The sequence below is a fragment of the Pholis gunnellus genome (assembly GCF_910591455.1).
Source record: "Pholis gunnellus genome assembly, chromosome: 10".
Taxonomy (NCBI): domain Eukaryota; kingdom Metazoa; phylum Chordata; class Actinopteri; order Perciformes; family Pholidae; genus Pholis; species Pholis gunnellus.
The window spans coordinates 16,384,014-16,411,700 of NC_136537.1; the positions used below are offsets into that span (position 1 = coordinate 16,384,014).

The window sequence follows — 27,687 nt, forward strand, 5'->3', positions numbered from 1 at the left end:
GACAGACAATAAACCCATCAGTGGTAGAAAACAGCAGTATTATCCTGACCTGGGATTGCTGCGTAATCCCTCTATCTAAATCTCACATAACAAGCAAACAAAAAGGAATAATGGAAGATAATCTCAACATGAGCAATTTACTCAGGTAACTTGGATTAGGATGGATTACACCTCCCTCCTTGGGACTGTTCTTTTACTTCTACGCTAACCTGCTGCCCAGAGGAGGAAAACAGCGGATTAAAGACCATACGATTTGACCACCGCTGACGTCTATGGCACATACTAGAAGTAAGATCTGTCTGTGCTATAAAGGGCCCTCAAAGGATGAGCAGGGGACGAACACTAACTTGAATTTTTGTTTATATTTCGGTTGAAGATCACAGAGGTGAAGACAAAAGCAGCCTCTTACAGATTGATTTTAGGATATGAGAGGATGGAAATGTCTTTTGGTGTGTTGCATAGGGGTCATATGACTCAATAGGTGAGGCAGAAAAAGATTGCAGATGTGGTCCAAAGGTATATAAGACAACGACAGGCCGTACACACGTCACACAGGACATTGAAAGAGTAAAAACACTATTATCAGTTTTGAAAGGAAAATGTTAAAATGCCACAATGATCAGAAATCAAAGACCTGAAAGACTTATTTGTCTATGAAGACCTGTCACTGGACATGGACTAGACTTTGAGAATTTGACAAGACGGCCTCATTTGCACCTGGCATTAACATGTGATCCGTCTCTTGATGTATTTTCTGGATAATGACATCCGGTCCACAGGCCTTTGCATTTCCACCTGTTAAGTTAGGCAGGGCTGGTGGATGTACCGGGTCACAGAAAGCGATGCCATGGATGGGTATCATTCATTTTCATCACTTTTTTAAAAGTAAGACTTGCTAGTTATTGCCTAATACTTGTAGCTTTTGCCAGGTGTTCCCAAAGCAGAAAGAGGAGGAGTAAGGTGACCTTCCAACTTGATTCTTTTCTTAATATTGTGGTCATGCTATATGGATAATATCTACACCTGGCTGAGAGCCGATCACAACACAAGCTAGTCGTTTCGATCCCAGAAAAATGTTTGTCCTTACCCAGATACAGGTCGCATGTTAATGTCAGGTGTAAACGGAGTTGTCTTGAGCGTAAAAGCAGCTCTGTTGTGTGGGACTGACAGATACGGCCGGAATTAACCAAATCTGGTTATGGCTACCATAAAATCTCCATATTAACTGCAATACAGCGCTCAGGGTTTACAATATCTTTGGCACTATATGGGACACCCACAAGTGTAAGCTGAGACATGGAAGCAAGTGAGCATACTGGACACACAGACCTCATGTACACACAACGACAATGAGTCCAGACTGCTTCCACAGCATGAGATCATTACAACAAGTCACCAGGAGAGAAGAAAACTCACTTGCTAAAGTGCTTTCTTTCTCTCACTCCCTCGTCTCATCCACCCATCTGTTCATAATGGCTTCTTATTCATCAATCTATCATCTTACTCTTCTGTCAGTTGAGATGGTGTGTGTCTGTCTCTTGTCTCCCAGCATCACCGTGGATGTGCTTCACGTCCCGGTGGCATTGCACCACACAACACTCACTTGGCTGCAGACCCTCGGGACAGTAAAGCCACAGAGACTCCCACTGAACCTTGGCAAGTGCAGGGCCCAGGCTTCGTCCAAATTGTTAAATAATCAATGTGTTGTCATGGTAACCGGTCCTTGCACGGTATTGGCCTGCAAGCCTGCTTAGCCACCTCCCCCCCTGCTTCACCTCTCTGGGCTCTCTCACTGCAGTTTATGCGGCTCTGTGCTCACACATGCCTGGCCATGGGCTGGTTGTGCCCGACTGCCTGTACACATCACACAGCTCACGCTCACGCACACGCACACGCACACACACACACACACACACACACACACACACACACACACACACACACACACACACACACACACACACACACACACCATTCCTTCTTAAATCCACACATCATGAGTTCAAAAATGACGTTATGGCTGAAATGGAGTCAAGAAACAAACTATTACCTCTATTACAAACATTGACACACAAATGCATCAGCTGACAATTGATTTCATCTGATCATACTGTATATTTAATAGCTCATGGTTTTGTCTATATATATATACTGTATATACTTTATTTGCTTTCTTACTGAGAGTTAGATGATAAGGTCAATACCGCTTTCATGTCTGTACGGTAAATATGAAGCAGGGAGGGGAAAGCTAGCTTGGTTCTGTCTACACTGGCAGCAAAATTCACCGACCAGCACCTCTCAAGTTCCCGAATACTAACACTTTATACCTCGTTTGTTTGATCCATACAAAAACAAAAGCATTTACAAAATGTGCTGCAATTGGTCAATAAACCAAATGAACACTGACCGTTAAAAGACAATCTAAAAGATCTCATTTTAAATGCATGATGTGTACACAAGCTGCTGATGACAATAAGGCCCCATCTCAGGAAAGTTAAACCCTGGCTTTCTTCTTCACCTGTCAGCATTCATTTCTTTTAAACCTTCCCCTTCATCACAGGTAGAACGGAGGGCAAGAACAAGAGCGTTCACATGTGCGGATGCGACGGCATGCTGACAGGGCAATAACCCCTTCCTCCTTCGGAAACATTTCCACATCAGTTCCTCTCTGGCCGGGCACACCGACATGGCAGCTCCGTCTCCAGTGGTGACATCGCAGTGAAATATGACAGTCAGCCCCGCACAGATGATACACCCAGTCAGTCAAATGATACAGCCAATGCTGAAGGAAGCTCTTCCTCGGCCTTCAGTCAGAGCGAATAGCAGATACATGTAGGACGACAAGGCGTGCTTATGTTATCTAAAAGTGTGATGTTCCTTCGTTTTTTCCGATGCCTCGAGTGGTACTGCGCTTATGTTTTCCTGCAGAATGTGGGATGAGAGACGCAGTCAGTGGTGCTGCTCTGATCCCCTGGCTCTCATTGGCCTCTCGTAGGCCACGCTGCAGTCCAATCAATACCTACTCAATTACCATGCACCCAACATCTCATTCACGCTGTGGCCCCCCTGTGCCAGAGGGAAGAGGGAAGGAGAGAGGCACGGTGAGAGACGAAGTGACAGATTGATGGAGCTGAGAAACGCGTGACAGCGAGAGATGTCTTACTCGCGGACGCCGTCGAAGCTCAATGTTGCATTCTTTGTCGGGGACAAAGGCGGAATAACGAGACGTAATAAAGAAAATCCCACAGCGGCAAAGGTCAACTGCTCCCTTCTCCTGCTACAACGCCAGCCGAACTCAGGCATTCATTTCAATAAGGACGGCCACGAGGAAATTAATTAGCTCACCCATAAAATGGCCCCATTAAAGCTAAAAGTTCTCTGATTTGATGGCTACGATTGAGCATTGTGACTGCGTCGGCCCCCTCTCCCAAGCCCTCCCAACGCACGCCGCAGACGCACATTCATGAAACCATAATTAATAGCCCGTCACAGCTGTCAGCAGCGCTCCCTCCTCATCTTTATGTAATATTACAAAAGCATGCTCTGGCTTACCTCTCTGTCATGCTGAGCAGCTCCAAATGAGAGCTGGCTAGTTTGACCTTCACAAGTGCAGCCACAGAGGGAAATGTACTTAGCGTAATGAATATTCATCACAGTGTTGCTGGAGAAGGCCTTCTACAAGTCTGCTGACAATTGATCAGGTTTGAACATGGCAGCGTGTGTGTGTGTGTGTGTGTGTGTTCGCGTGCTTTAACTTTGATGTCCATACAGTATGTGGACATGCGTACTAATGACTAGAACACAATTGTTGCAGATAAATCTATGAATTGATTTTAAATAAAAGAAGTGACTAACCCAGTTCAGCACTATCAAGTACTGCACATGTACAGTATATAATGCCCCGTTGCAAGTGATGCCTCGGTGTTATTTCTCCGATTGAGTTATCCCTGCTGCTAATGAGGGGGCGACAGAACTACAATAATTTCCTCATCGTCAATCATGATTATTAATATTTTTTTTATCCAGATGCACTGTAATGTCAGTAACTGTGCGGCTAATTTAAATCAGTGGCTGGTCTCATATCACGGCTGCCAACACCAGGAGGCTCCATCACAGAGTAACAGCCACGGTGAAAGTTGCCGATTGGAAAGGCTCCATAATGAAGGAAGCCTGTCATGTGTATGTCATCAGTATGCTTCCCATGATCCCGCCTCCACTGCTTCCTCTACATCAGAGGTCACTGCAGCGCGTTACCTCACAGCTCTTGACTAGTTGCTATCCCTTGTTGCTAAGCCGAGAGAGCTGCTAAGCTCGTTCCTCTCTGGCGTTTTGGATCCTGCGCTGAGCATCGGTGACGGCCTGAAACCACACAACTGTGAGCGCTTCCATTTTGATGCTTTCACCACCGTCACATTGCAACCTCGGTCAACAAAGGTGTGCTATATTATTCATCCGCTGTGGTGTCATTATGGAGAAGTGGATTCTTTTGATTGATGCGTTTGAATTAATCTTCTTTTCTGTTTCTGTCTTGTTTGAGTGCGTGTGCCGTTTGGTCTGTGTGACGCCTTTAAGATGCTGATGGTGTTGCTGAGGTAACAGTCTTAATTTGACATGACCAGGTGAGACATTTCACTGTACAAACAGGTTAGTCACGCATCCAGCAATTTATCTACCACAAATTGCACTGCTTCAGGTGACATATTTAGTTATGAAGGTTTCTTGAGTGTAATACTTGGACACTAAATGAGATCATTAGCTCAACAGAGTTATAGGAGTGGATTGATACCACAGCGAAAAGACTGTTAGCGTAGCTTAGCATAAAGTCTGGAAGTGGAAACAACTAGCCTGTCTTTGTCGCAGTTATTTATCATTTGTAGAGTTTGTACATAAACCAATGGGTTATGACGGGGTTCTTAGCTTAGAAGAAACAATACGACACATGAACCCTCGCAACTCCTTGTTGGAATTTTTAAACTTGCAAGAATTAAACAAACAAGACATTATAACTAATGAGCTTTAGAGATGCTGCTACAGGCAGCTTTTGTTAGGGGACAGAGGCTGTTTCAGTCTTTGTGCTAAAGTATAGTTGGAAGGTATCAATCTTTCTGATCTACCTCTCTGCCAGAAAGTGAATTTCCCAAAATGTCAAAGTGTTCCTTTAAAACAAGGTGTCAAGCTGCCTCCATCAGTCTTAATTCTCTCCTTGCAGCTCAAACTTATTGACTACAGGAGCTCTGAGAAAAGTATCTCACAGCAGCTAAAAGGGATGCACATAAAAATTAACAATCTGAAACGATTTACTACCAGAAAACACACCTGATGGTCCACAATGCTCAGTACTTTTACAACGAGAGCTCTCTAATCTGTTTCACTCTGCTCTGATTCACTTTTGTCACCTTCATTTCTCTCGTTCATTTTCCTGAGCACCCCAGAACACAATCTTCTGAGCTGCAATTAGTCCCTTCCAATTTTAGACTTTTTCGTTTCTTTTAAATGGGAACATTGGACTGCGAGTCTGCTTCATGAACCCCCGACGTAAGAAACACTCTCCCCTTAGGCCACCGTGGCCCTTAAACCCATCTGATGCAAAAGCATGAGAGGAGATTTGTCTCTCATTTCCTTTTATGGCCTTTTACACCACAAGCCTTCACTCAGTCATTCTTAGTTTTCCTTTGTCTTTAAATGTGACTGTACTATTTTAAATGGAAACTACGGCTCCTCAGCTGATACTGGTCCACAAATCAGAATCATGAGACAGCGATAAAACTAGCAAATACAGAGCACTTACAGCTCCACTGTAAAAAATACGATAGTGAACATAACAAGGCTAACTTTGACCCAAAGCCTAATTAAAACCATTCATCCCCACCTCCCAGGGGGCTCCGAAGACGAAGCCCGTCTCTACATGCAGCAGCAGAGATCCTCCTGTCATGGTTGAGTTTTCATGCTGTTCTATAAGCTCCACATGGGAACGCCCACACGTTCACATATCTCCATTCACTACACTTGCCTGAGTTTTGGCTCACAATACGTGTAGGTGTTGAAAGTGATGAAGAATTACAGTAAGTAGGACAACGGGCGAGGCAACAGAAACACGAGCCGTGCCTCTAGTTTCCCTGTGATAGTTATGAATACATGAGCACATTTATCCATATGCTGATGTATTTAGCGCCAAACAGCAGAGGGAAAGAAAAACAGGGCATTGTTTTTAACGTTTGTAGCACTTTGGCGATTGCCAAATCAATCTGCCTCCTGTCAAGGGTGCAGATTTACCCTTCTTCTCTGCCCACCTCGGGTTGGGCTCAGGATTCACAGCGTCCCCCTGTGATTAAAGCGGCCACCTTAATGGACTGAAGCACAAACACTGATCTAAAAAACACTCAAACATTAAGGCTGGAACGCTTTTAACAGAGGTTCATGTGATCACAGACTTAATGCCAGCTGGCTGTCAAAACCGGCTCCGTTGGACAGAGTATGCGGGGAAAATATATGGACTCTGTCTGGAGGATTCATTTCTTGTCAAACCCCTGATCGATAAATTAACTAATAATTTAAACTCCAAAAAAAGCAATCGTTCAGCATTTGTGAGTGTAAACAGTTCTGTACAGAAAGTACAAAATAGTCTTAATTCATTTGTAATATGTCGTTTCTCAATGCATCTTTAAACTTAACAAATTAGAATTTTATGAATACAACCGGTCCGATTTATTTGATAGCAAAGCAGCTCCTTGACAATGAAATTAAAAAGCAGATAAGTATTGTGTTGAGGAGATTAATTATGAAAAAACAACATCATGAGATTAAAATACTGTTTAAGTTTCAAGGAGGATTTGTCTCCACTGTTTACAATCAAAATTGCTTATCACTTAGACAAATTGTTCCACAGGATAAAAAAGGGAACATAAACATGTACTGACTTAATATTTGATCACAAAATAAAATGCAATAGATGCTTTGACAGGCCGTATATCAGTGCTTAGAAAAAGATGGCATTGTGTTCTTTGCGTCTACTGAAAGACACACTTTCCCTCTGAACTTTAGAAGAAATCTACCGTTTCTATTGAACCTTGGTACACTAAACATTATTGTGGTAAGAACTACGGTTTGTTCAACGCCCTGAGATCTTTGTTCAAACTTAAAGCTTTTAGGTGAATGCGCTAAAGTTGCATCATTCCTCTCATTCAGACCCCCCCCCCCCATTCCTGCCTGCTGAGATATTTTTGCGAGCGTATGCAGGGCTTGGATTTGGCTGATTACATAATTGGACATTTTAATGGTGAATATTAATCCACAATGGCCCGTATTGGGTTTTATAAGCAGGCTGATCAGGATCTGCAGGCTCACAGTAAGCGGCGGCATTCTGCGGACAATGAAGTTCTGGGCTGGAAGAGCTCTTTATGTTACACAAGTGGCACGGCTGGCACAGCAGAGCACCACTACAATGTTCAATAACGCCGCTCACCACATACCTACAGCTCACTTTCAGAATGCATTTATTATTTTGAAGGGCCATCTCAGATGCATTTTCCTACATATGAACAGATTGTTTCTTTACTTGTACTCTAGTGTCAGTGCGGCGATACAAAAAAAGCTCTCGGAAATCCAGAAGGCTTCAGCAGCCTGCGTATCAACATTGCAGTCTGTGGGTAATTAGCTAGCTGAGCAGCAAAGCTACTGTGCAGCTCTGATTGAGCCTGCACCATGGCAACACACAGGGCTGTGTCTGAGCACATGCTCATTTCTGCCCCCCCCCCCCTTCCTCTTCCTTACTTCCTTCCTTCCTTACCCCTCTCATCCCTGTCTTTGGGCCACACCTCTCATTTCTTCACCTCTTTTTTCCAAATGAATAATCTGCTAAATGTTTACTATTAACGCACTGTATTCCTTATTATTTTAATACCCACTACTGCCATCTAAAGTATGATAAAATAAATTCACAAGTACACTTACTCGCTTTCTTGCCAAGAGTTAGATGAGAAGATTGATACCACTTTTATTTTTGCACGCTAAATATGAAGCTAGATGCTAGAAAAGATTGACTTAGCTCAAAGACTGGAAACAGCAAGCCGAGCCCTGACCAAACTTCTTTTTTTTAACTCAGCCAACCAGCACGGATTAAACAAGCTTAATATATATAAGTTTTAATTAGTGAGTTTTAGAGGCACTGGCAGGCGGATTTATTTTTGACCTCCGGACAGAGTCATGCTAACGGTTTCCTACTGCTTCCAGTCTTTGTGCTAAGCTAACTGTCTTCTGGGGGTAGCTTCATATTTAACGTACAGATATGAGGGTGCTATCAAACCTCTCATCAACTCTTTGTCAAGAAAGCAGATGTATATATTTTCCAAAATGTCTATTCTTTTGACATTATTAGGGATAAGTTGAGGTAAGCACCTGGTTAAGGATAAGAAAAGATATTTAACGAAAATGATTATTTTTAGTTGCCTAAACATTACAACAAGTGGGATGAGGGGTATAAATTCTGAAACAATATTGCCACTGAAAGTAAAACAAAAAGGTTATTTTTTCTCCTTCAATCTGAATTTAGTTCAGCCCATCCAGCCCTGTTACATCTGGATGAGCACAGTGTGGGTAAGAAAAAAGGCATCTTGCAGCTTTAAAAGTATTTACGACAGAGCAGGTCCTCCCTCTATGTGCTGAGGAGACATGACACTGGCATTTCACAATAATGTGTCCTGATTTATGTCCGGTGGCTACGTGAAGCACATCAAAACACAAAGGTCTGCTTTGTTCTTCTCTCACATGTCTCAGCTTGCGGGACTTCATCTTAAAGGCAACTCCATCTGTTAATGTGGAATGGCAGCAGTTGGCCTTTAATACCACTGTTTGTTAAAACAGAAAATAATTCCATATTATGGAAAAAAAGGTCATGGTAGTTTACAGTATCTGAGTTAAGATTTTAGTTGTTTTTCAATAAGCATTTAGGCAATTATTCTTACATGTACAAGTGTTACAGCAGTAGAAGAGAAGTTTACAGTAATTTGGAGTATAAACTATCCAATCAGGTATCAGGGAATGAAAAATGACCCAAATGCAAAATTCCTATTTGCGAGTATCAATGTATTATTTTGTCAGATGCCTCATAAGCAATACAGACTTCGCTTTAGTTACAAATAATTATTATAACAAATTAGCAAATTGTATTCTTATGAAAGAGCGATATGATAGCTTGTGTCATACTGTCCTTAACGGGTGTGATCTGTGATGAAGTGTGAATTTTGCTGAAACTTTTCTATAAAATCCATCTGGCCTTGCTTTGACATCTGCCAATTGGCTAAGAACCTAACCTGTGCTATAAGGCTGGTTCACACTATTTGATCAAGTGGGATAATATATCTATTGACATATTTCATAGGTTAAGTATTTCCTATATTCACCATAAACATGCGATGTGAATGATGGGTTGAGGGTTATTTTCTAGTAGCCTTCATTTAGTGATAAAACAAACTCAATTATACAAAAGATCTGTGACTGCGAGCCTAGACAATCACAAAGTCGACACGTAAAGCTGCTGGACTAAAACATAAATCTAATAAGCCAATTATGAAGTTATTATTACTGTACAGAAGTAAGAATGTAGCTAAAATGAGAGCAAGATGATCTAAGAAAACAAACCTCAGCTTGTATTGAACTGAAATGAAGAGTCTAAAAAGCTATTAGCATGTCACCATCACTAGCATGTGTCCAGCTGGTGATTTTGAGAATCACTGTTCCATTGAGCGGCTGGTTTGATTGTCAGGTGGCTCAGCCTATCACACCTAGCTGTGGTGGTGGTCGCTGCTTTCCAAACCGCTGGCAAGACGGCAGCAAACCATAGAACCAACGTCCAGCCATAAAAAAAAAAAACATTCATCCAGAAAGTCATAGACATCATGTCCAGATTGCTCTACAGTTTACGCTACATAAGACCGTTTGAAATTGTAATCTATGCAAGTAAAGTTGATGATATGAGGAAGAATTAGGATTTGGCTTGCTTTGGGAAAGGTTTTGTTACATTGTGGAGAAATATTAACAAAAATGCACAGACACACAGAGGGAAACAAAAAGTAATAAATCCATAAAAGCAATTTCAAGGCAGAGATGTACTATCAACAGTGTAATAAGATGTATGATATTAAGCTGGGATTGCTTGTATTGTTTATATCCGTGGCAGGGCGAGGGCATGCTCTCTCTTTATCTCTATCTCTCTGAGATTGAGATGTGTGTTTCTGTTTTTCCATACTAAGCTGGAGTCTATTCTCACTAATAGAAAATAATGACTGATAATAAACAAGAGGGAGCCGTTAAAGGATCATCTGTGGTTTTGTGCACATACAACAGACATATGTCTGGAAAATGTTTGCTGTCCTCTGATCTTGTCAGCTCAGTGGGGAAACAGGAAGTCCATGTGAGCCAAACATATGCTGTCACAACCTATGTGTATGTCTATACTGTTCACATAACGAGAAGCTGCAGGTGCAAAACGTAGCTTATACATATAGGTTCCCGGGGGAAGAAGAAAATGTATTCAAACATTGTTGTTTGTGCTAATCTAGGACTGCAGCCAAAGTGCAAAAAGGCAAGAAACACTTACAAACACTTACATTCTGTAACTAAAATGTTTACTGAAACAAAAGAGACGTTTAATGTATCAATCTAATATACAGCTACCTTTTTCCTTGAGCATATCTTAGAACAAGTCACCTCGAATGCCCTCAACACAGTTTATGTGGACACTGATCAGTCCAGATTTGGTCAAATTCATAAATATTATTGAAAATGATTCATGCTGACCAACGTGGATCATCAATCTGATGTTTAACCACCTTAGTGTGCAACTAGACCTATATTTAAAATAATAAAAGTATGGTATCAGATTAAAGCTTGACAAATAATGATATAGGCCAAGATGTACGACTGTGGTTGTTTGCATCTTTGTTTTCACTAAATATTAGAAAACTTGTTTGGATAATTTGGGTAAAAGACATGTTTAAGAAAATGTGGGATTTGCTCGTTTTACACTGTGAACTCCACAGCCCCAACAACTCATACCATATGAGCCAGTAAATACAATGTTATTGTTAACATTTAGGTTAGAATAGAGGATTTAACTGGATATATAGTGAATACTTATGTCATTTAAGCAGTTGAAGGTTTCTTGGTAAAGAATTAGACCAGATTATGGCATGTGTTCAAAATCTCCACCATATATAAAGTAACATTATGTTCAATTAAAATATGCACCAGAGATCCTGCTACGACATGCAATCCTTACCAAGCTCAGTCAGCTTTAAACATCGAGTGACAGGGCGTAGATGCGGTGTTCCTGTACATACTGAACTGCACTAATCATACTGATAGTTTGCTGCTGCAGCGTCCTCTCTGAATACTGCTCTACACCCAAAAATGAAGCCTTTGATTCGTACTATGTATGAAAAAAGAAAGAGCGGAGGAGGAAAAGGGCAGTGGAAGACAGGAGGGGGATGATAGAAATGATGAACACTGAAAAAACAACACACATACAAAAATGAGAGGCCAGACCAAATGGCTGAAGGGCTGCTTGGATAATGCATTAGACAGAGATGGCACTCAGAGCAGCTACACATGGTAAGAAATGCATTGCTTCGCCAAATGTCCTCAACACACATACACCCACACAAACACACACACACTAGCACACATTCACACATGTTCCCAGGAAATGGAAGGAAAAAAACTTTCAGTTTTCTGTGTGATGATTTAAAAATGTGAACATTGGTTCACCTTTGGAGCTAAAAGAAATAATTCCCGTTGATGTACTGCAGGATTTGTATTCTACCTGTGTTCTTACCGTCAGTGCTATGATTAATGATAAATGAGATCTGTAGGGCTTCTTTTACGATATGTCATGTATACATGCAGTCTAGTGTGTGAAATAGCAAAAAATAATGGTAACACTTTGAAATAAGGTGAAATAATTCCTGAGCAGTTACCAATGAATGAGTGAGGACCAAGCACTAGCGAACAAGTAGTTCCTATTAACTCAAATTAAAGAATTAGTTTACCTTTAAAGACATGTGAAGCTGTGAAGCTGCTGCCTTTGTCTTTCCTCTTCTTATATGTGAGAGACTGACCTTAAAAGGTGCAGTGTTTGGCGGTTTCTACCGTGTACCGTGTGCCAAGCACGTAGGAGAACTATGGTGGGACGACGTAAAAACTCGAAAACGCTTTCTAGAGCCAGTGTTTAGTTTGTCCATTCTGAGCTACTGTAGAAACATGGCGGCCACCTCCGTGACGAGGACCAGCTCTGTATGTAGATATAAATTGTTCATTCTAAGGTCACGAAAACACCACAAACGTTTCCAGGCCAATAGATCCCCTTAAATGCTCTATAGGCCCTTTTTCACAGCAGACATTTTGACGTAAGGTACAGGTGATACGAACAACACCAACGATGGCGCCGTTTTATGTCAGTGTCCCAGTAAACCATGACAGTGTGACAATGAGACAGCATGCACGATACCAGGACCCTGAAACTGAAGCAGCTAAAAGGAATTCGGCCGTCATTCATTTAGTTATGTACGCCCGTGCTTTTCCTCCTGTGACATGTCGAAATGTCTTCTGTGAAAGAGGCCTCTACATATCAGTGACTATCCAATAATATGACACAACGATAAGAATGAATGAATGTAAAAGTGCTCCAAATATACTGTGAATTCTCAAATTAAAGCTGGTATTCAAACACCGAGGAGTGGTGAAATTACTCTGATGGCTCACATGGTAAATTCATCATTATGTACATTTACACATTTCTCCTTTCTGACAGAAATGCTCTTTTCATTCATTCATTAATTCCAATCATTTCTGCTCAGTCATCTCTTATCAAGCCATGGTTTACTACTATAAATATAACTCAATACTTCCTGCAGATGTTTCAAATTAAAAGCCTAGCTAGAATAGGAGATATTATGCCCTTTGAACCAATGATCACTCTTAATGTGAAACATCTGAGCAGGAAGTGCTGGGTGTCATTGACACTATCTTAAAAGCAATTTAAAAACTGCAAAATGGAGGCGACTGAAGGTAATTATGGAATGAAAACAGTATTTCTGCTCGAGAAGAGGGGTGAGTGTGACATGATTATATTGCTGTACGGATGGAATTAGTGCTGTGGAAATGCATGAATTTATCAAGACAACAGGAAAACATGGAGGAAGCTTTAAGTTTCTTCAAAAGCAAATTAACATAGGAGCAGATCAGAAAACTGGAAGGCTTCTGATGAAAATATATAAAACAGGGAATATTTATAAAAAGCCTTAGCCTGTTAGCAAATGTACGGTAAAAAAAATGAGAATGTGGTCAGTATAGCAAATGTGTACAAACTAATATTTAGACACTGCTCATTAACACAATATCTACTATATCAGCCTTTTCTCTGGGACCTTATGATTATCTACTGTTTAATCACTGATTTTAAATCAGTTGGAACCTAATTATTAGTTATTATGGGTATGCATTATTCAGCAGTTAGCTCTTGTTAATATGGAACTATACTCAGTAGTTTGTGTACTTTATTGTAAAGTGTTACCAAAATAACAGCTGATATGATGGATGAGTAAAAGCAATGAAAGCACAAGCGCTGTTGAAAGCACCCACACACCCCCACAGAAATGAAGAGGAGTCAGAAGGCTGAGGGACTAGCTCTTCACTGGTATTGATTGGATATACACATATTCCACGGCAGCATGTGGGTGATAGAACTGGTGCACCTTGCTGAGAATGCTAGCACGTTCTTGCTAAAAATGAGGGTAGCATAGAAGGGGAAAAAAAAAATAGCTTTCATATCTGCACATACAATCTATCACACACTGACGTCTGATTCTTTTAATTAACAGCAACAGCGATGGCAGCGCTTAACGCTGCCATCTCATTCCATCAAAGGCCCCGTGTCCCTCGCTTCTCTCTCTCTCTAACAGAAAATCTGATGCTTCCATCGCTGAATCAGGAGTCCACTCTGCCCTGCGCAGCACAGTCGCATTTCTAGGCCAGTCGCTACTGTGATCAGCAAAAAAACAAACTAAATAAAACAAAGCAGGCAAGCAAACAAACAAACAGCGTTCCCCTCCCTTCTCTTTTCTTCTCTCCTCTCCTCCCCTGGCTGACAGCGAGAGCCGGCGAGGGGAACAGGCGAGCTGATATGGGGCTGAGCCCTGGCAGGGCCTCTGACAATGACCATATGGATCACAGGGGCATGGTAGCCTCAGCTTCCAGCAGGACACACACCTCCACACACACACACACACGATCTGCAGCTTCAGGCAACTGCACCTGTAAACTGTGCAGGAGCCTATATATGCATCACATGGCTGTAGCCAAACTGCAGTAATGAGTAAACCACTTGATGAGCATTAGAATCTGCGTTGGCAGCGGACAAAACACATTCGTCCTCTGTGAATTCTGCATTTCACAGAGGACCTCCGTGTTGAATAAGAGCGGATTCGCTCTGTGAGCGCAGTGCAAAGGTAAAGCAGCACAGGCTTTTAAGAGAAGTGTAGGAGGTGGGATTCAACACAGCTGAGGTCCTGGGTCACAGCTACAGCGGCTCCCCGTCACAGATCAACCGCGTCAGCTCCCATAATGGTGGTTCAGGTGTGCTCCTTGCGCGCTCACGTAAACGTCTGACCGGCCTTTTCTCAGGCGCCTCGTCTCTAACCCCTCTCGCAGCCCGTAAAAAGCTAACTTTTGTCAAAGTGCACATAAATATTGCAGTGCACCTTGTCTCTCTTGTTTCGTAGTGCACTTCCCATGATTCACCATCCTCTCTTAACCCCAACATTTTCATGGGTAAAGAACTCTTTGTTTTTGGGTAAAGGTCTGTGTCGGGCAAGGGTGTGTGTGTGTGTACTTGTACTATGTGTGTGTGCAAGCGCAGAAGGGAAGATATGATGTACGAGGTTTGCTAGCAGATAACGAAAAAATGAAATGCTATGAATTCGTATGACATCAGTAAAATGGGATGTTAGCATCTCGATCATAATTACATTCTTGTAGCAAAAATCTGTTTCAGTGTAAATTATAATTATACAAATTGAATGTTTAATGCCGTACAAATACCAAAGCATTGAGTGCAAAGAGATACAATTATTTTCTTGGATGAACCAAACATCTACGTTGCAACATGTTTATCGCAACATATTGAGTTAACTGCTGCTTCTTGTACCCGAATTCTTTGTGCAACAAATTGTGGATTTGGAATGCCAAACTTGCAAATTTGTACTACATTTTACACATTGTACTACATTCCATTTTGAAAGTATTTTCAGTTAAACAGTAATGGCATATATAATCTTGTACAAAGCCTGGTAGCAAGTAACATAGGCTGTATATAACAAGTGCTGGTTCTTATTGCCTGAATCGTCACACAAGAGTAAAGATGGTGGACCTCAGATGACTGGAGCTGTTCTACATTCTGGAGCAACCCGAGCTCATAAAGCTGTTCATGTTGTTAGAATCAGAGATCACTGTGGCGAAAATACTTCTAAATTGCTGTGCACAGTTTGCAAGAACACTTACAAGAAACGGCAACATTCTGACATAATATCTTGCAGGAGGTTTAAGCACAGAGGTCTGTTTAAAACTACACAATGTTTTAATGTAAAAAGAGAAAAGTATTTCCTGCTACTTCGGAAAGATCTGGCCAGTCTGCCCGAATTCTTTTTGTGACAACTCACAAAGACAAGACACTCCCTCAAGTCGGAGGTACACACCTGAGATTTATTTGCATCTTTTGTATGGTTTGGTCTGAAGCAATCCCTGTTTGGCTGGATGGCTGAACATGAAGTTTACTGATATCAAATCACAGGTTTTCTTGGTGCTGAAATTCAAACTCTTCTGCAACTAACACCTCGCTGCTGGTGGTTAAATCAGACATTATGTTAGTTTGCAGCAGATGCAATAAATCACAACAAAATCCTAAGAAACTTGGAGCACTCGCCTGTAACGGGTTTCAAAACATTTCACATTGTTAAGATGAATACAGGGTTTGAGCTGCAGTATGGACAGATCTCAAAGGGTAATTACACCGTTTCAGCCTGTTTTCGCCTCCTACTGACTCCTAAAAAATAAATGTTTGTTGGGGTGAGAGGGAGGGAGGGACAGCATGGGGGGGTGCAGGGTCCTCAAAGGAAATGCAATCAGATGCCAGTGCAATGAAGCTTAAAGGTGATGTCAGTGGTAGGACATCACTGGTTGGATTGTACGAGACAATAATTATCATTTTTGGTGCTGTATTTTTGGTGTAATTTATTTCAGAATTGTTAAAATTATAAGCATTGAATATCATGTTCAATTATTACATTTTCAATTAAATTTATAAATGTACAATTTTCACTTGATGCTTAGATGCAGAGTACACTGACTTAAATGCCATATTATACATGATCAAACCAATGCACGTATGATAAAATCAATAATGAAATGCGAAAGGAACAAAAAAGAATTTTGGAGCAATCAGTCTTGGATTACTGCAAGAAGGAGAACCACGTCATAGATCGGGCCAGAACTCAGTCACATCTAACAACAAGGACCGCTGCTCTATTAAAGAAAGAAGAATGCACCAAGTGGAACAGAAATCCGGGGTTTAAAAAGCCTTCAAACTCTCCCACACCTGGGATGTTGTCCGCCAAGCAACAACAGAAGTCTTGACACTTCTGGCAAGACATAAAAAAAAGTGACCAAATGGCAGCCCACTTCACACCACCGCCTGTGACGTGAAGGACTTCGACAACCAACAGTGTGAAGGTAAACAAACACATATTGTGTGTCTAATGATTAGAAAAAGCTTCACAACAAAGCAATGCTTTCAACATATATCCTTGTCTCTCGAGGTCAAAGTTGCCTGGCCTTATGAGGAGTCCTCCTTTCATGAGTACTAAGAGCCGGGGGAAGACGGAGGAACGCTTGAGAAAAATCTTATTGGGTCATATTTTGGGTCAGGCCGTACAGCTTTAAGCCACCTCTCGCTAAGCATCATCCGTAACATCCACAACGTCTTATTGCTTTTCTCCATTCTTAATTTTCCTTTAAATGCAGCCCTCACCTGTTTAAAAAGGTGTTCATCCTGTTATTGGACTGAAATGTGTTTTCGAGCAGCTCTCCGCTCTATTCCTACTTTACCCAACATCCTGAGGGTTGACGTTGATGTGTAATGTTACACACAATATATGTAAACTTACTTCTCTTATTTAGTACTTGAAAAAACAAAAAGTGCAGCATGCATTATGTGTAACATTGGACTGAATGTATTGAAAGGAACGGCACCTGTAGGTTTAATGAAAGCGTCCATCTTGGCGTTATCATTTAAACTAGATTTCTGAGGCAAACGTATGGATGTGCTGAGTGCATGCAATTCCATTCAGATCACATCATTTCTTGCCTTTTTCTATTCCAAGACAAGCTTGTATAAATCTCTCTTGATCTGATGAGAATATTGCAGGTTTTGGATGGAGCCTTTTTTAAGATAACAGCAGGGGATCCAGCTCAAGACGTTCGGGCATGGAGCACATGTAAATCCCATCCGTTAATACTCTCTGGGTTGCTCTTACAGGAATGGCAAATCAAATCCGGCCCAAACCAAATCTCGTCAAGACAGATGTACAAACCAATGATACCAATAAATCAATGCGACTGTAAGGGAAACACATACATACACGAGCGCCAACATTTATGATCGAGGCCCGAAGGCTTTCGAGTCGTAATCACCTTTGGGAGTGTCTGACATGGAACGCCCACCGTGCCTGTGCATTCATTTAAAACACCACAGCCACAACAGAGGCCTGTTCTAAACAACGCGGTCTGGCAAAGCATTCTGGACCAAATCTTGATGCTAATAAATAAAGTAAAATCCAATTAATATTTTAAGCTAATCATAGCCACAGAGCTGGAGAACACACAAAGACATATTGGAGCCCGGGGGGGGGGGGGGGGGGGGGGCTTCTGACTGAAGCTCCCAGTAGACTGAGGTCACTACTTTTCTCAGATTTAAATTCAAAAGCTCTTGTTTTAAAGAGTGTTCTTCTAATCCCAACTGGAATCATCCACAATTAACCTAGCGAGCTCTTGACAAAAGCAGCTAAATGTTTTCCTAAATAGATGACAGAGGGGGAAAAAAAAATGAACATGGCATCATGTCTTGGGGTCGTGTAATGATTCCCTCACACATACATGGAATGTTCATGGCTACAGAAGCCATTTGAAGCTATGAGAAGCCAGCTCGGATCATTCTGAACGACCGTGTAAGGTTATTGCTCTTCATCGTGCTAGCATCCCCAAAACACGAGTTGTTATGAAAGCTATAAGATAATAGACGCGTGCGTGGTTGGGCGTGTGTGATCACTGCCCTGCTCTCCGGCTGTGTATAGGTAGCGGGGGAGGGGTAGCGTTCACATTTCCCACCCAAGGATAAGCAATGGCAACCGGGGAGAGCCGAGGAAGGCGGTGTGCGAGTGCATCTCCGTCCATGCCGTGTGCTGTGGCCCGTTCGCGTACTGGCCGCTTGCATGCCCGTTTTAAGAGATGGAGGGACAGATGCTTGTCCACAGTGTCAGGGCTCGCTTGCTTTCTCTCTCTGACAGCACCACCAACTGCCTCCTCTTACATAACCCCCTCCCCCTCTCCAGGCCCACTGCCTGCCTTTATTGGCTTATTTCTCTCTTTTTCAACCCTAGCATTTTCACCCCAGTGACTGCTGCTTTTTTTTTTTCCCCCCACCATCATCCATCGCTGATTCATTCTATTTTTATTCCGATGTAGATGCTCCTGGACTGAAAGCATGAATGCCAGGTTGGATATTGTCTTTACAGAGTTTTTGTGTGGTGCACATTCACATGTTAAGAGCAGGGGAGCAAGGATCCTTTGAAAGGATAGGACCAGATATGATTCTACAGAGTGGTTTATCCATTAGCCGTGCTGTTTCAACAACATGAGATCCCAACACGAATCACGGTGGAACCTGTCTCGATCCTAATTTGTTTCATTGTAAGTTGAATATGGAATGCTGGAAATGAGCAGTAGAAAAATTAGGTGGCAGTACTGTTGGATAGTAAAATGCTCCATGTAGGCAATAAAGGCTTACATAATCACATCTGCTGTGAGCTTTGGAATGTGTGAAACATGAAATAAGCCTGATTGGTCTGGAGGAAAAAGGCTTCCAATAGATTTTACACACGAACCAAGAGAAAGTGTCAATCTCATTTTTGCTTCTTCAAACCTCCCCTTGGTTTGTAGTAATCTGCTAATATCAGTCAGGTTGCGGTTCATATGTGGGCTCAGCTCAGGGGGATCTCTTGCACTCTGTCACTGAAATTTCAGCCTCCATTTTACCCCTGTGCTTCTTCTCACCTTCCTTCCTCCCATGGCCTCACATTTCTTGCTCAAAACGCGATACGACATAAACGGAGGGACTACAAACGGTGCGGCGGCTTCGCTTGCCGCAAATACGAGACTACATAGACACATACTCATGCACAGCTAGAACCATTCCTTGAATCTCATGCTCACCGAGCTACCCTTCCCCCACCCGAGCTCACTCTCATGCTCACATCCATGCACCTTCCTTAATTAAAGACTGCGCTTCTGAAGCCGTTATGACCTTTTATCAACTGTGATTTATAAACACATGTAAATAAATGGGGATAATAGAGACAAAATGGACACATGTAAAGAGGCAGTTTCATTCACACTGTGCGGCACGTATGACCGGCAGCGTTTGGGCACAGATTACTGCTGATTCCCCCTTTTTTTTTTTACACAACACGTTCATTATATTGTTAGTCTTTTGAGCAAAATGACTTGCTAAAAAATAGAGAGTAAATAAGAAATGGAACTGGTATCAGAGATCGATGTCATCATCTCTTTCTCTACTCCGAGCTAATGAGACACAATCCTACAATTAGTTGATCTCTGAGAGATCTATTTCTTACAATCTAATGTACAAAGTCAGTCGTTAACGTCGCCGTGACAAGCTTGAGAGATAACTTAAAATAATTGCAAACTGCACCCAAGTGCTGCTTCAGTGAATGAAAATGCACCATTTTTGGCCTATGGTGACTGCATCGGCGTAAGCCTTTGACGACATACACTAGGTGTGTTAAATGTATAAGCATTAGTCATCTGCATCAAATCCAAACATGAAGATCATCCCTATGTGTGTGCAGTGGAACTGGATCAGTCCTGTTCTCTTCTCCTCGCTCTGCTTCCAAATAGAGGAACCACAGTCAACAAATGGGTAACGGAGGGCTTGAGATGAATACTAAATATGAATTCTCTTCTATAAATCGACAGCTGATACATGATGGGCTCTGTTTTACTACAGCGGCAGCTCATCTGATCCCAGTCCTCCCCAGTCAGGCCCCACAGGCCCGAGCTATCTAACAGAGTGAGAAAGATAAGTTACCTGGTCGTACCACTCCCGGTTGGTACAGGTGCACTCGGGCCACCATCCCGCTTGTCCACTGGAGTTGTTGCCGTTTACTTTGGGGCCACATTTGGATTGGCCCTTTGGGTTGGGGCCTCCAGGGCCCCCACCAGCCATAATCTTGCCCTTACTTCTCCCCAAAGTGCCCCCTCCTCCTCCTCCTCCTCCTCCACCTCCTCCTCCACCTCCTCCACCTCCTCCTCCTCCTCCCATGCTTCCACCTCCCCCTGAGGCCGGAGGGGGTAAGGTCTGGCCTCCCCCGTACCCAGGCGGGTATCCATAGGGCTCGGCCTGCCAGTCTCCTCCATACGACGGGGCGTCCATCCTACGCAGGGCAGCCATACGGGTCACCTCATAACATTCTGGGCACTTGCAGCAGTGGTGGTGTTTGTGCATGCTGGCTGCGCTGGCTGGACTGACGCTGAGCTGAGCGGCGTGGCACTCTGTCTCTGCTGCCTCCTCAGATCTGACACGGCGCGCTGTGATCGGCTCACAGAGCGCTAATGCCGACGGAAATAACACTGATCACAGAAATTTTCTACCGATTTTCCCTTTTTGTCAAATCCAGTCACTCTCCGCTTTATTCCTCTCGGATGTAGAAAAAAAAAAAAGATCAAGAGGGACGAGAAGCAGCAACAGGAAAACAAAAATACAAAATGGGCACGTAGTCTTTGTCCTCTTGACGTAGAAGATCAAAGGAAAAATTCAAAATATTGTATACGACCACACAATCAGAGACCAGCCCCGATGGTAGAAATTTCCTCTTGCTTCTCTTGGTTCACAGTGATACGCATATAAATTCATAGATATATATATATATATTCTTTTGTTTATATATCATATATATTTACACACACAAATACATATAAAAATATTAATATAAACAGACAAGCACAAATACAGTTATGTACAGGGATAAATGTATATATATAAATATCTATATGTGTGTGTACAAATATATATATAGATATATAAACAATATGTATAAATAAATAATATCCGCAGATGAAAATCTTCTTCTGTTCTTGGTATCTTCCCCGGTCTGTCAAAATCTCACGGTTTTCCTCCTGCGTTGAAAATCGTTGTCTTTCTCTCTCTGTCTCTTTTCTCAGCCTGCAGAGAGGAGCTGAGCACTGGATCGCCTCTCAGCCAGCTTGCCCTAGATGTGGATTATTCAGAGGGATGCAAGCAAGCAAGAGGGAGATGGAGAGTGAGAGACACAGAGAGAGAGAGAGAGAGAGAGAGAGAAAAAGAGAGAGAGAGAGGCAGGGGGGAGATACGTAGCAGCATCCCTCCAGCACCTCAGCCCTGACAGCCACAACCAATCAACTGGCAGCGCTGCCATCAGCAGCAGCAGCAGCACCAACAGGACTGAGCGCTTCGCTAGCTGCTCTTAAAGGGGCCGCGACAACTAAACCTCACTGCTGCCTGCCTTGGGTGAAAAGGTGCTGCTTCACAAATCGAGGCACAATGACAACATTGTATTTGTCCATTTCCTCAATAAAAAAAGGTCAGGAAGTTGTAGTCTGCAGTCTGCCAATGCCGACACGCGCCCCCCTGATCCACTAATTGTGAGTCTAATCCACGTTTTTCATCAGACCAATGCAGCCAAAATCCAACTTACAGTGAGCAGCCCTGTCCCTCCGACTGGTGACTGGTCACCTCCGCGGTCATCTCTAGTTCAGCCGCAGATTTAACAGCTTTCATGTGCACGTGATTGGCAACCTCAGGCTCTGTGTCCCAGCACACATCTGTAAATAATCTCACAATGGAAGCAGGTGCAGCAGATGAACATCTTTCTTTTTCTCCTGGGTTTCACTAGACCTGCCTCTCAGCAGTGATGCATTTGAATCACGCTGCATTACTTTACACCACTCTCTACCCCTCTTCCTTTTTTAGTAATATTACCGGCAAAGCAGCACTGCAGTTGAATTAATTTCACTGTTAAGTCCTGCCCATGTGCAGTATTGGGTCAAAAATAAGCACAGGGAGAGAAAACTGCACTCCTGAAGCCTCGTTTAAGAACCATAAGTGAAATATTTGATGTTCACAATGATGACATCAACACATGTGTACGCAACCAACAAGATTACACGCTTGGGCTTTCGAGTGGGTGGAGGAAGAGATTGAGAGTGAGAATGTGTGAGGGGAAAAAAAGAGAGAAGGAGAGACTACATGCTTTCATGTATGTGTGGCGGTTATATTTTCAGTAATGCCATTGGACTGCCTGTGAACAGTTTTGCAAGCTTATGAATTTGTGGGTTGATCACAGCTAGATATAAAGCATCATGACATTGAGGGTGAAGGTTTATTTTTTTAGAGACCTAAGAGGGAATGTTACAGTGTTGCCATTAAAGCCCTGCATATATGCATTATTAATGAAATGTGACGGGGGAACAGAGCTGGGTGTGTCTGCATGGGGGGAGAGTACATTTGTACAGAGTCTGCATGCTACAGTGCTCAGACATGAATGCTGTTTCATTGTTTAGACTCAAATATAAGACATAGCGCCTTTAAACTGTCTGTATATTAATGTGTATATGTGCAGCCTTCCTGTTAAATTGAAAAACATTTCCCGGCGAGGGCACACTGCATTGTGTTGCAGCCCTACCAGGAGGCACACACAGCAGGCTCAGTGACACTAAATTACATGCAACACTAACTCACTTCATTATGATGATATTCTTTCACTGTAACCTACAGAGATTTGCCAAGCAGCGAACAAAAAAAAAGAGGAGAAACTTGGGCATCTTTTAATAAACAGAGACTAAAAAATAAAAAAAACACCGAATGCCTCAAGTTAAATTGTCGGATGCAGCCACAAACCCAGCTGAAGCCAATCAGAGCAGTGAGGCGGGGCTTCGAGGCAGCCGGCTTGAAAGGACGATGTAAGCATATCGATCACAGCACACATGACCGAGCACATGTTGCAACCATCCTTCCCCAGACCCCCGCTCTGTCTCTCTTATAAACTGTCCACATCACATTTACCACACATACAGTTTGCGGTTACAACCCCCCCCAAAAAAAGAAGACACACACACACACACATACTGTACGGCACACAAAATGAGGGAATGGCCGGCAAGATCCACATAATAAAGGCAGGAGAGACGGACAGAGAAAGAACCTCTGCGCTGAACAAAGACAGATATGTCATCTGTATGGGCGGGCGCACACACACACACACACACACACACACACACACACACACACACACACACACACAGATCTGTGATATGAACTGGTTAAGTAGACATATTTAATACCTCGGGGGGGGAAAGAAACCTCTCCCTTTAAATATTACATAACATAAAATATATAAAGAATTTGGTAGGTCGTTTCAAGCCAATCAATTGCTGGTTTTCTGCATCAGAGGGACAGCAGGAAGTGGAACACAGGGAGTTAATATGCACTAATCACATTACAGCTATCACAGGAAAGAAAGAGTCTTGAAGGTTAATGTAGTGTTGGTGTATATGTCGTGTAAGGCATCTCATTTTCCAACCTAATGTTGTGGATGAGGAGAAAACATATCCTTTATGTTTTAATCCCTAAAGAAATATAATGCTGCTCACTTCTGCTTCTGTAAGAGTAAACATTTCAGCAGAGTGTTGGCAATTGCAACCTTATCCAAGTGGCATAAAACCCACATGAGTACAATATAGTGTAATCAAAAGCCATAGCCCGGCAATAAATACAAAGTTTGTGCAGATATTTGTTGGGGTTGTGTACCCTAAGTTTTGTTTGGACTCAATTACACTATTATTTTTCAGGTTGTCGTTCGCAGTGTCCTTTTATTAGATTACATGATATTGTCAAATTTAATCAGCAGTTTATAACGTAATAAAGCTGTCACCTATATGAGATTATTTTTCCATTTGTGACACAGTGCCAAGCAGAAAAAGCAATATTCAGTTACTGGCATTTCTTTATTGTTTAAACATAAATAATACTAGAGATGGAACAACGTAAAATCTTTCAGCTTTTCTTCAAACATGTGGATAAAGATGTTCCACTTTCAAAGAATCGTGATAAACCTTTTTTGTCACAATTACTGAAACGACATATTGACACATGATGATGATGATTGAACTGTTAGCTCGTAATTACACTCTGACTCTGACCAAATTTAATAACTATCCTAGAAAATACAATAAGAACAACTTGGCTTTAGAATACCCAGAAGACTCATGGCAATATAAAATATATAAAAAAAACAGGCATTCACCTATAACACATGTCCATGCACATACAGGTATACATGCATGCATGAGTAGGGTTTGTGTGTGTACGCGTGTGTGTGTGTGTGTGTGTGTGTGTGCAGTCTTTGATAAATATTGCACCCAATTAAACAGCTTGGACTGAAAAGGAGTGGATCAACAGCATCGGGTGATTTATCTTGTGAAATGAAAGCAGTAACCTCTGACCTTCTGTTGACAAATGAAAAAGAAGGAGCTGTGATTTATGGCATAAACGAGGAAATTATCCCGTGCTTTTGAACAGAGATGCTTTTCCGCATCCCCCCTTGCAGCTCCCCCAACACTATCAGCTCAGCATCAGCCTGCACAGCGCCTATTACATAAACCAACCTGGACACCCTCTAACACACACACACACACACACACACACACACACACACACACACACACTCACTATCGTAATGAGCATTACAACCCCCCAACCACAGCACACACCATGTATTGAGCTTTTCAGTCATTTCTAGGCATTTCTCAGAGAAGCTTTGTGACTACTCCTTCGTCACCTGACCGGATGCAGCACCATAAAAGGACAGTCGGTAGTGAGGCAGTCTTAAAGAGGCAGCTCCATATCAACACGTACTAAGCTGCTTCACTGTAGCCTTAACTAACTGCAAGAGGGGGGGTTAGGAAGGATGTCTTAAAAGTCTCTTCGGCACCGTCGCATCTTAGCAGAACCCACTTCACTTGCCTACACGCAGATATTGAAAGGAATAAATATTTCAGGGAATCTTTCCAGTTAATGCTTTCACTGCTCAATGAATTGTAGCTTTGTTACATGTGAAGGGAGCAAAGGGAGAGAGACCCCGGGACAGAAAGCCAGTCAGACTGAGAGAATGAAAGATACTCATCAGTTTTGTACTAAAAGCCAACGTAACGCTGAAAACAAAAGCTACATGGCTAAGACTCCTATTAATAGGCCTCAGTGGCAGAGAACAGCTGCTCCACCACACACACCAAACACAGCACCTCCAACTGATGGAATAATGAGAGAGCGAAGCATACACATGGAGCAAAATGAGGAGTGGAAGGGAAATGAGGAACACAAGATGGCAAGAGTGGGAGATTGTATCAGAGCTGCCTGGCTAAGGAACAGTGCTTGGCATAGATTTTGTACATGCATATGAAGACAAAAGCAGAGAGAACGAGAGCTAGGAAATGGTGTGCAAGTAGAGGGTTAAGAGATGAGCTGGAGACCGAGGAGGGGGAAAGCAGTTGATAAAATATGACGAAGGTGCTGTCGGTCCACGACAGACACCATAACTGAGGAGAAACAAAGCTAAGGTGCCCTATGTGTGGGCAGAAATGCGATGACTAGAGGGGGCATTATTGAAGCACGGTGCTGAACAGAAGGGGGGAGTAAAAATAGAGAGAAGAAAATAGAGAGATGCCGAGGAAACAACAAAGTTCTGATGTGTCCTATCAGTGCATGGGAATGCAAAATAAACCCTGCGTTGATTACCCATTCAACCTCGTCACAGAGAGCAATGCATATGGAGTCAATGTGCTTGCTGAGTGTGCATCATCACGACGGTGCTCAACGCCTGGATGGTGTAAAAAAAACAACACACACACACACACACACACACACACACACACACACACACACACACACACACACACACACACGCACGCACACACACACAGAGCCGAAAGAGAGACGAGAGAGAGAAAAAAAAAACAAAGACACAAATTAAAAGGGGAATGAAAAAGACAGGATGAAAAAACAGAGAAGCGAGGAGAGAGATAGAGTCAGAGCAGTCTGTAGGGATGCAGACGGGGGAGGAATGTGGTTTCCATGGCAACCCGAGGAAGGCTGAGCTCTGGGTGTCCGTTCCAGCTCTGCACTGCACCGGCCCTCGCCTCTCATCCGCCTTGCATTCTCTCTCTCTCTCCAGCCTCCCCCACTATATCTTTCTCTCTCTACACCACCCCCCCCCCCTTTCAATTCCTCCATCACGTTCCCTGCGACTCCTTAGCTCCCTCACCTCCCTCCTTCATGTGATAGAGGGAGTCACACACACACACACACACACACACACACACATGAGCCAGCTTCATAATATCCAGAGTCAACCTGTGCTGTCACCGTATATCTTTATGCAGACATTATCATACGAACACATTGAATCCATGTGCTTGCAGCGTGCATCTCCCTCTCTTTTACCCCCGCCAAGCCCCCCGATCCTCATGCCCCCCCCCCATCCATTGCACTAGTTCCGGGCTCAGCTGAAAAGCCAACGCCTGCGGCCACTGTGCTGCCATGTGCCGCTGGCTGTGTTGTAATGGGGAAGGCACGTGAACACAAGGGCTTTCAATAATACTGAGGAACACGGCTAGCCTATATGAGGCATATCTCCATCATGACTGCTGCTCATTTGAAATTGTTTTGACATTTTTGGGAAATATACGCTTATTCACTTTCTTACCAAGATTCAAATGAGAAGATCGATACCGCTCTCATGTCCCTGCGTTAAATATGAGGCTAGAGCCAGCAGGTGGTTAGCTTAGCTTAGCATAAAGACTGAATATGGGACACAGCTGGCCAATTGTAACAAAATCTGATTACAAGCACCTCCAAAGATCACCAATTAACCCATATCTGGTTTGTTATTCCGAACAAAAAACTAATTAAAAACATATATAAAATAGCACATAATCCGTCATAATCCACACATTGTAGTTCTTACACAACAAAGAGATGTAATGTGTTAATCTGTGCGCTTTAGAGGTGCTAATAGTATGGATTTTGTTACCTTTAGACAGAGCCACGCTAGCTGTTGCCCTCTATTTACGCTAAGCTAAACTTACCACCTGCTGCTAATTTTGTTTTTAAATGGACGGATAAGAGTTATTAATCTTCTCAGCCAACTCTCAGCAAAAAAAGCAAATATATGTATTTCCAAATATGTTGTAGGGTGTCACAATGAGAGCAACACCATGGTAAACAAATAAACCAATACTTTAGGATTGAGG

General features: G+C 42.6%; 1 protein-coding gene across 3 annotated transcripts in view; it reads right to left on the reverse strand.

Annotated features, from left to right (window-relative positions):
* Positions 1–27,687, reverse strand: part of dlg3 (discs, large homolog 3) — a gene marked incomplete at its 5' end in the record, with an annotated part of 71,548 nt that overhangs the window by 30,985 nt on the left and 12,876 nt on the right. For 2 of the 3 annotated variants that reach the window (XM_079167699.1, XM_079167698.1), the window contains one exon: positions 20,432–20,848. The exons of the other annotated variant lie outside the window; for it this stretch is intronic. In XM_079167699.1, coding sequence (XP_079023825.1) covers positions 20,432–20,848 — 417 coding nt within the window. Of the gene's footprint in view, positions 1–20,431; positions 20,849–27,687 lie in introns of those variants that run through there. 3 annotated transcript variants of the gene reach the window in all.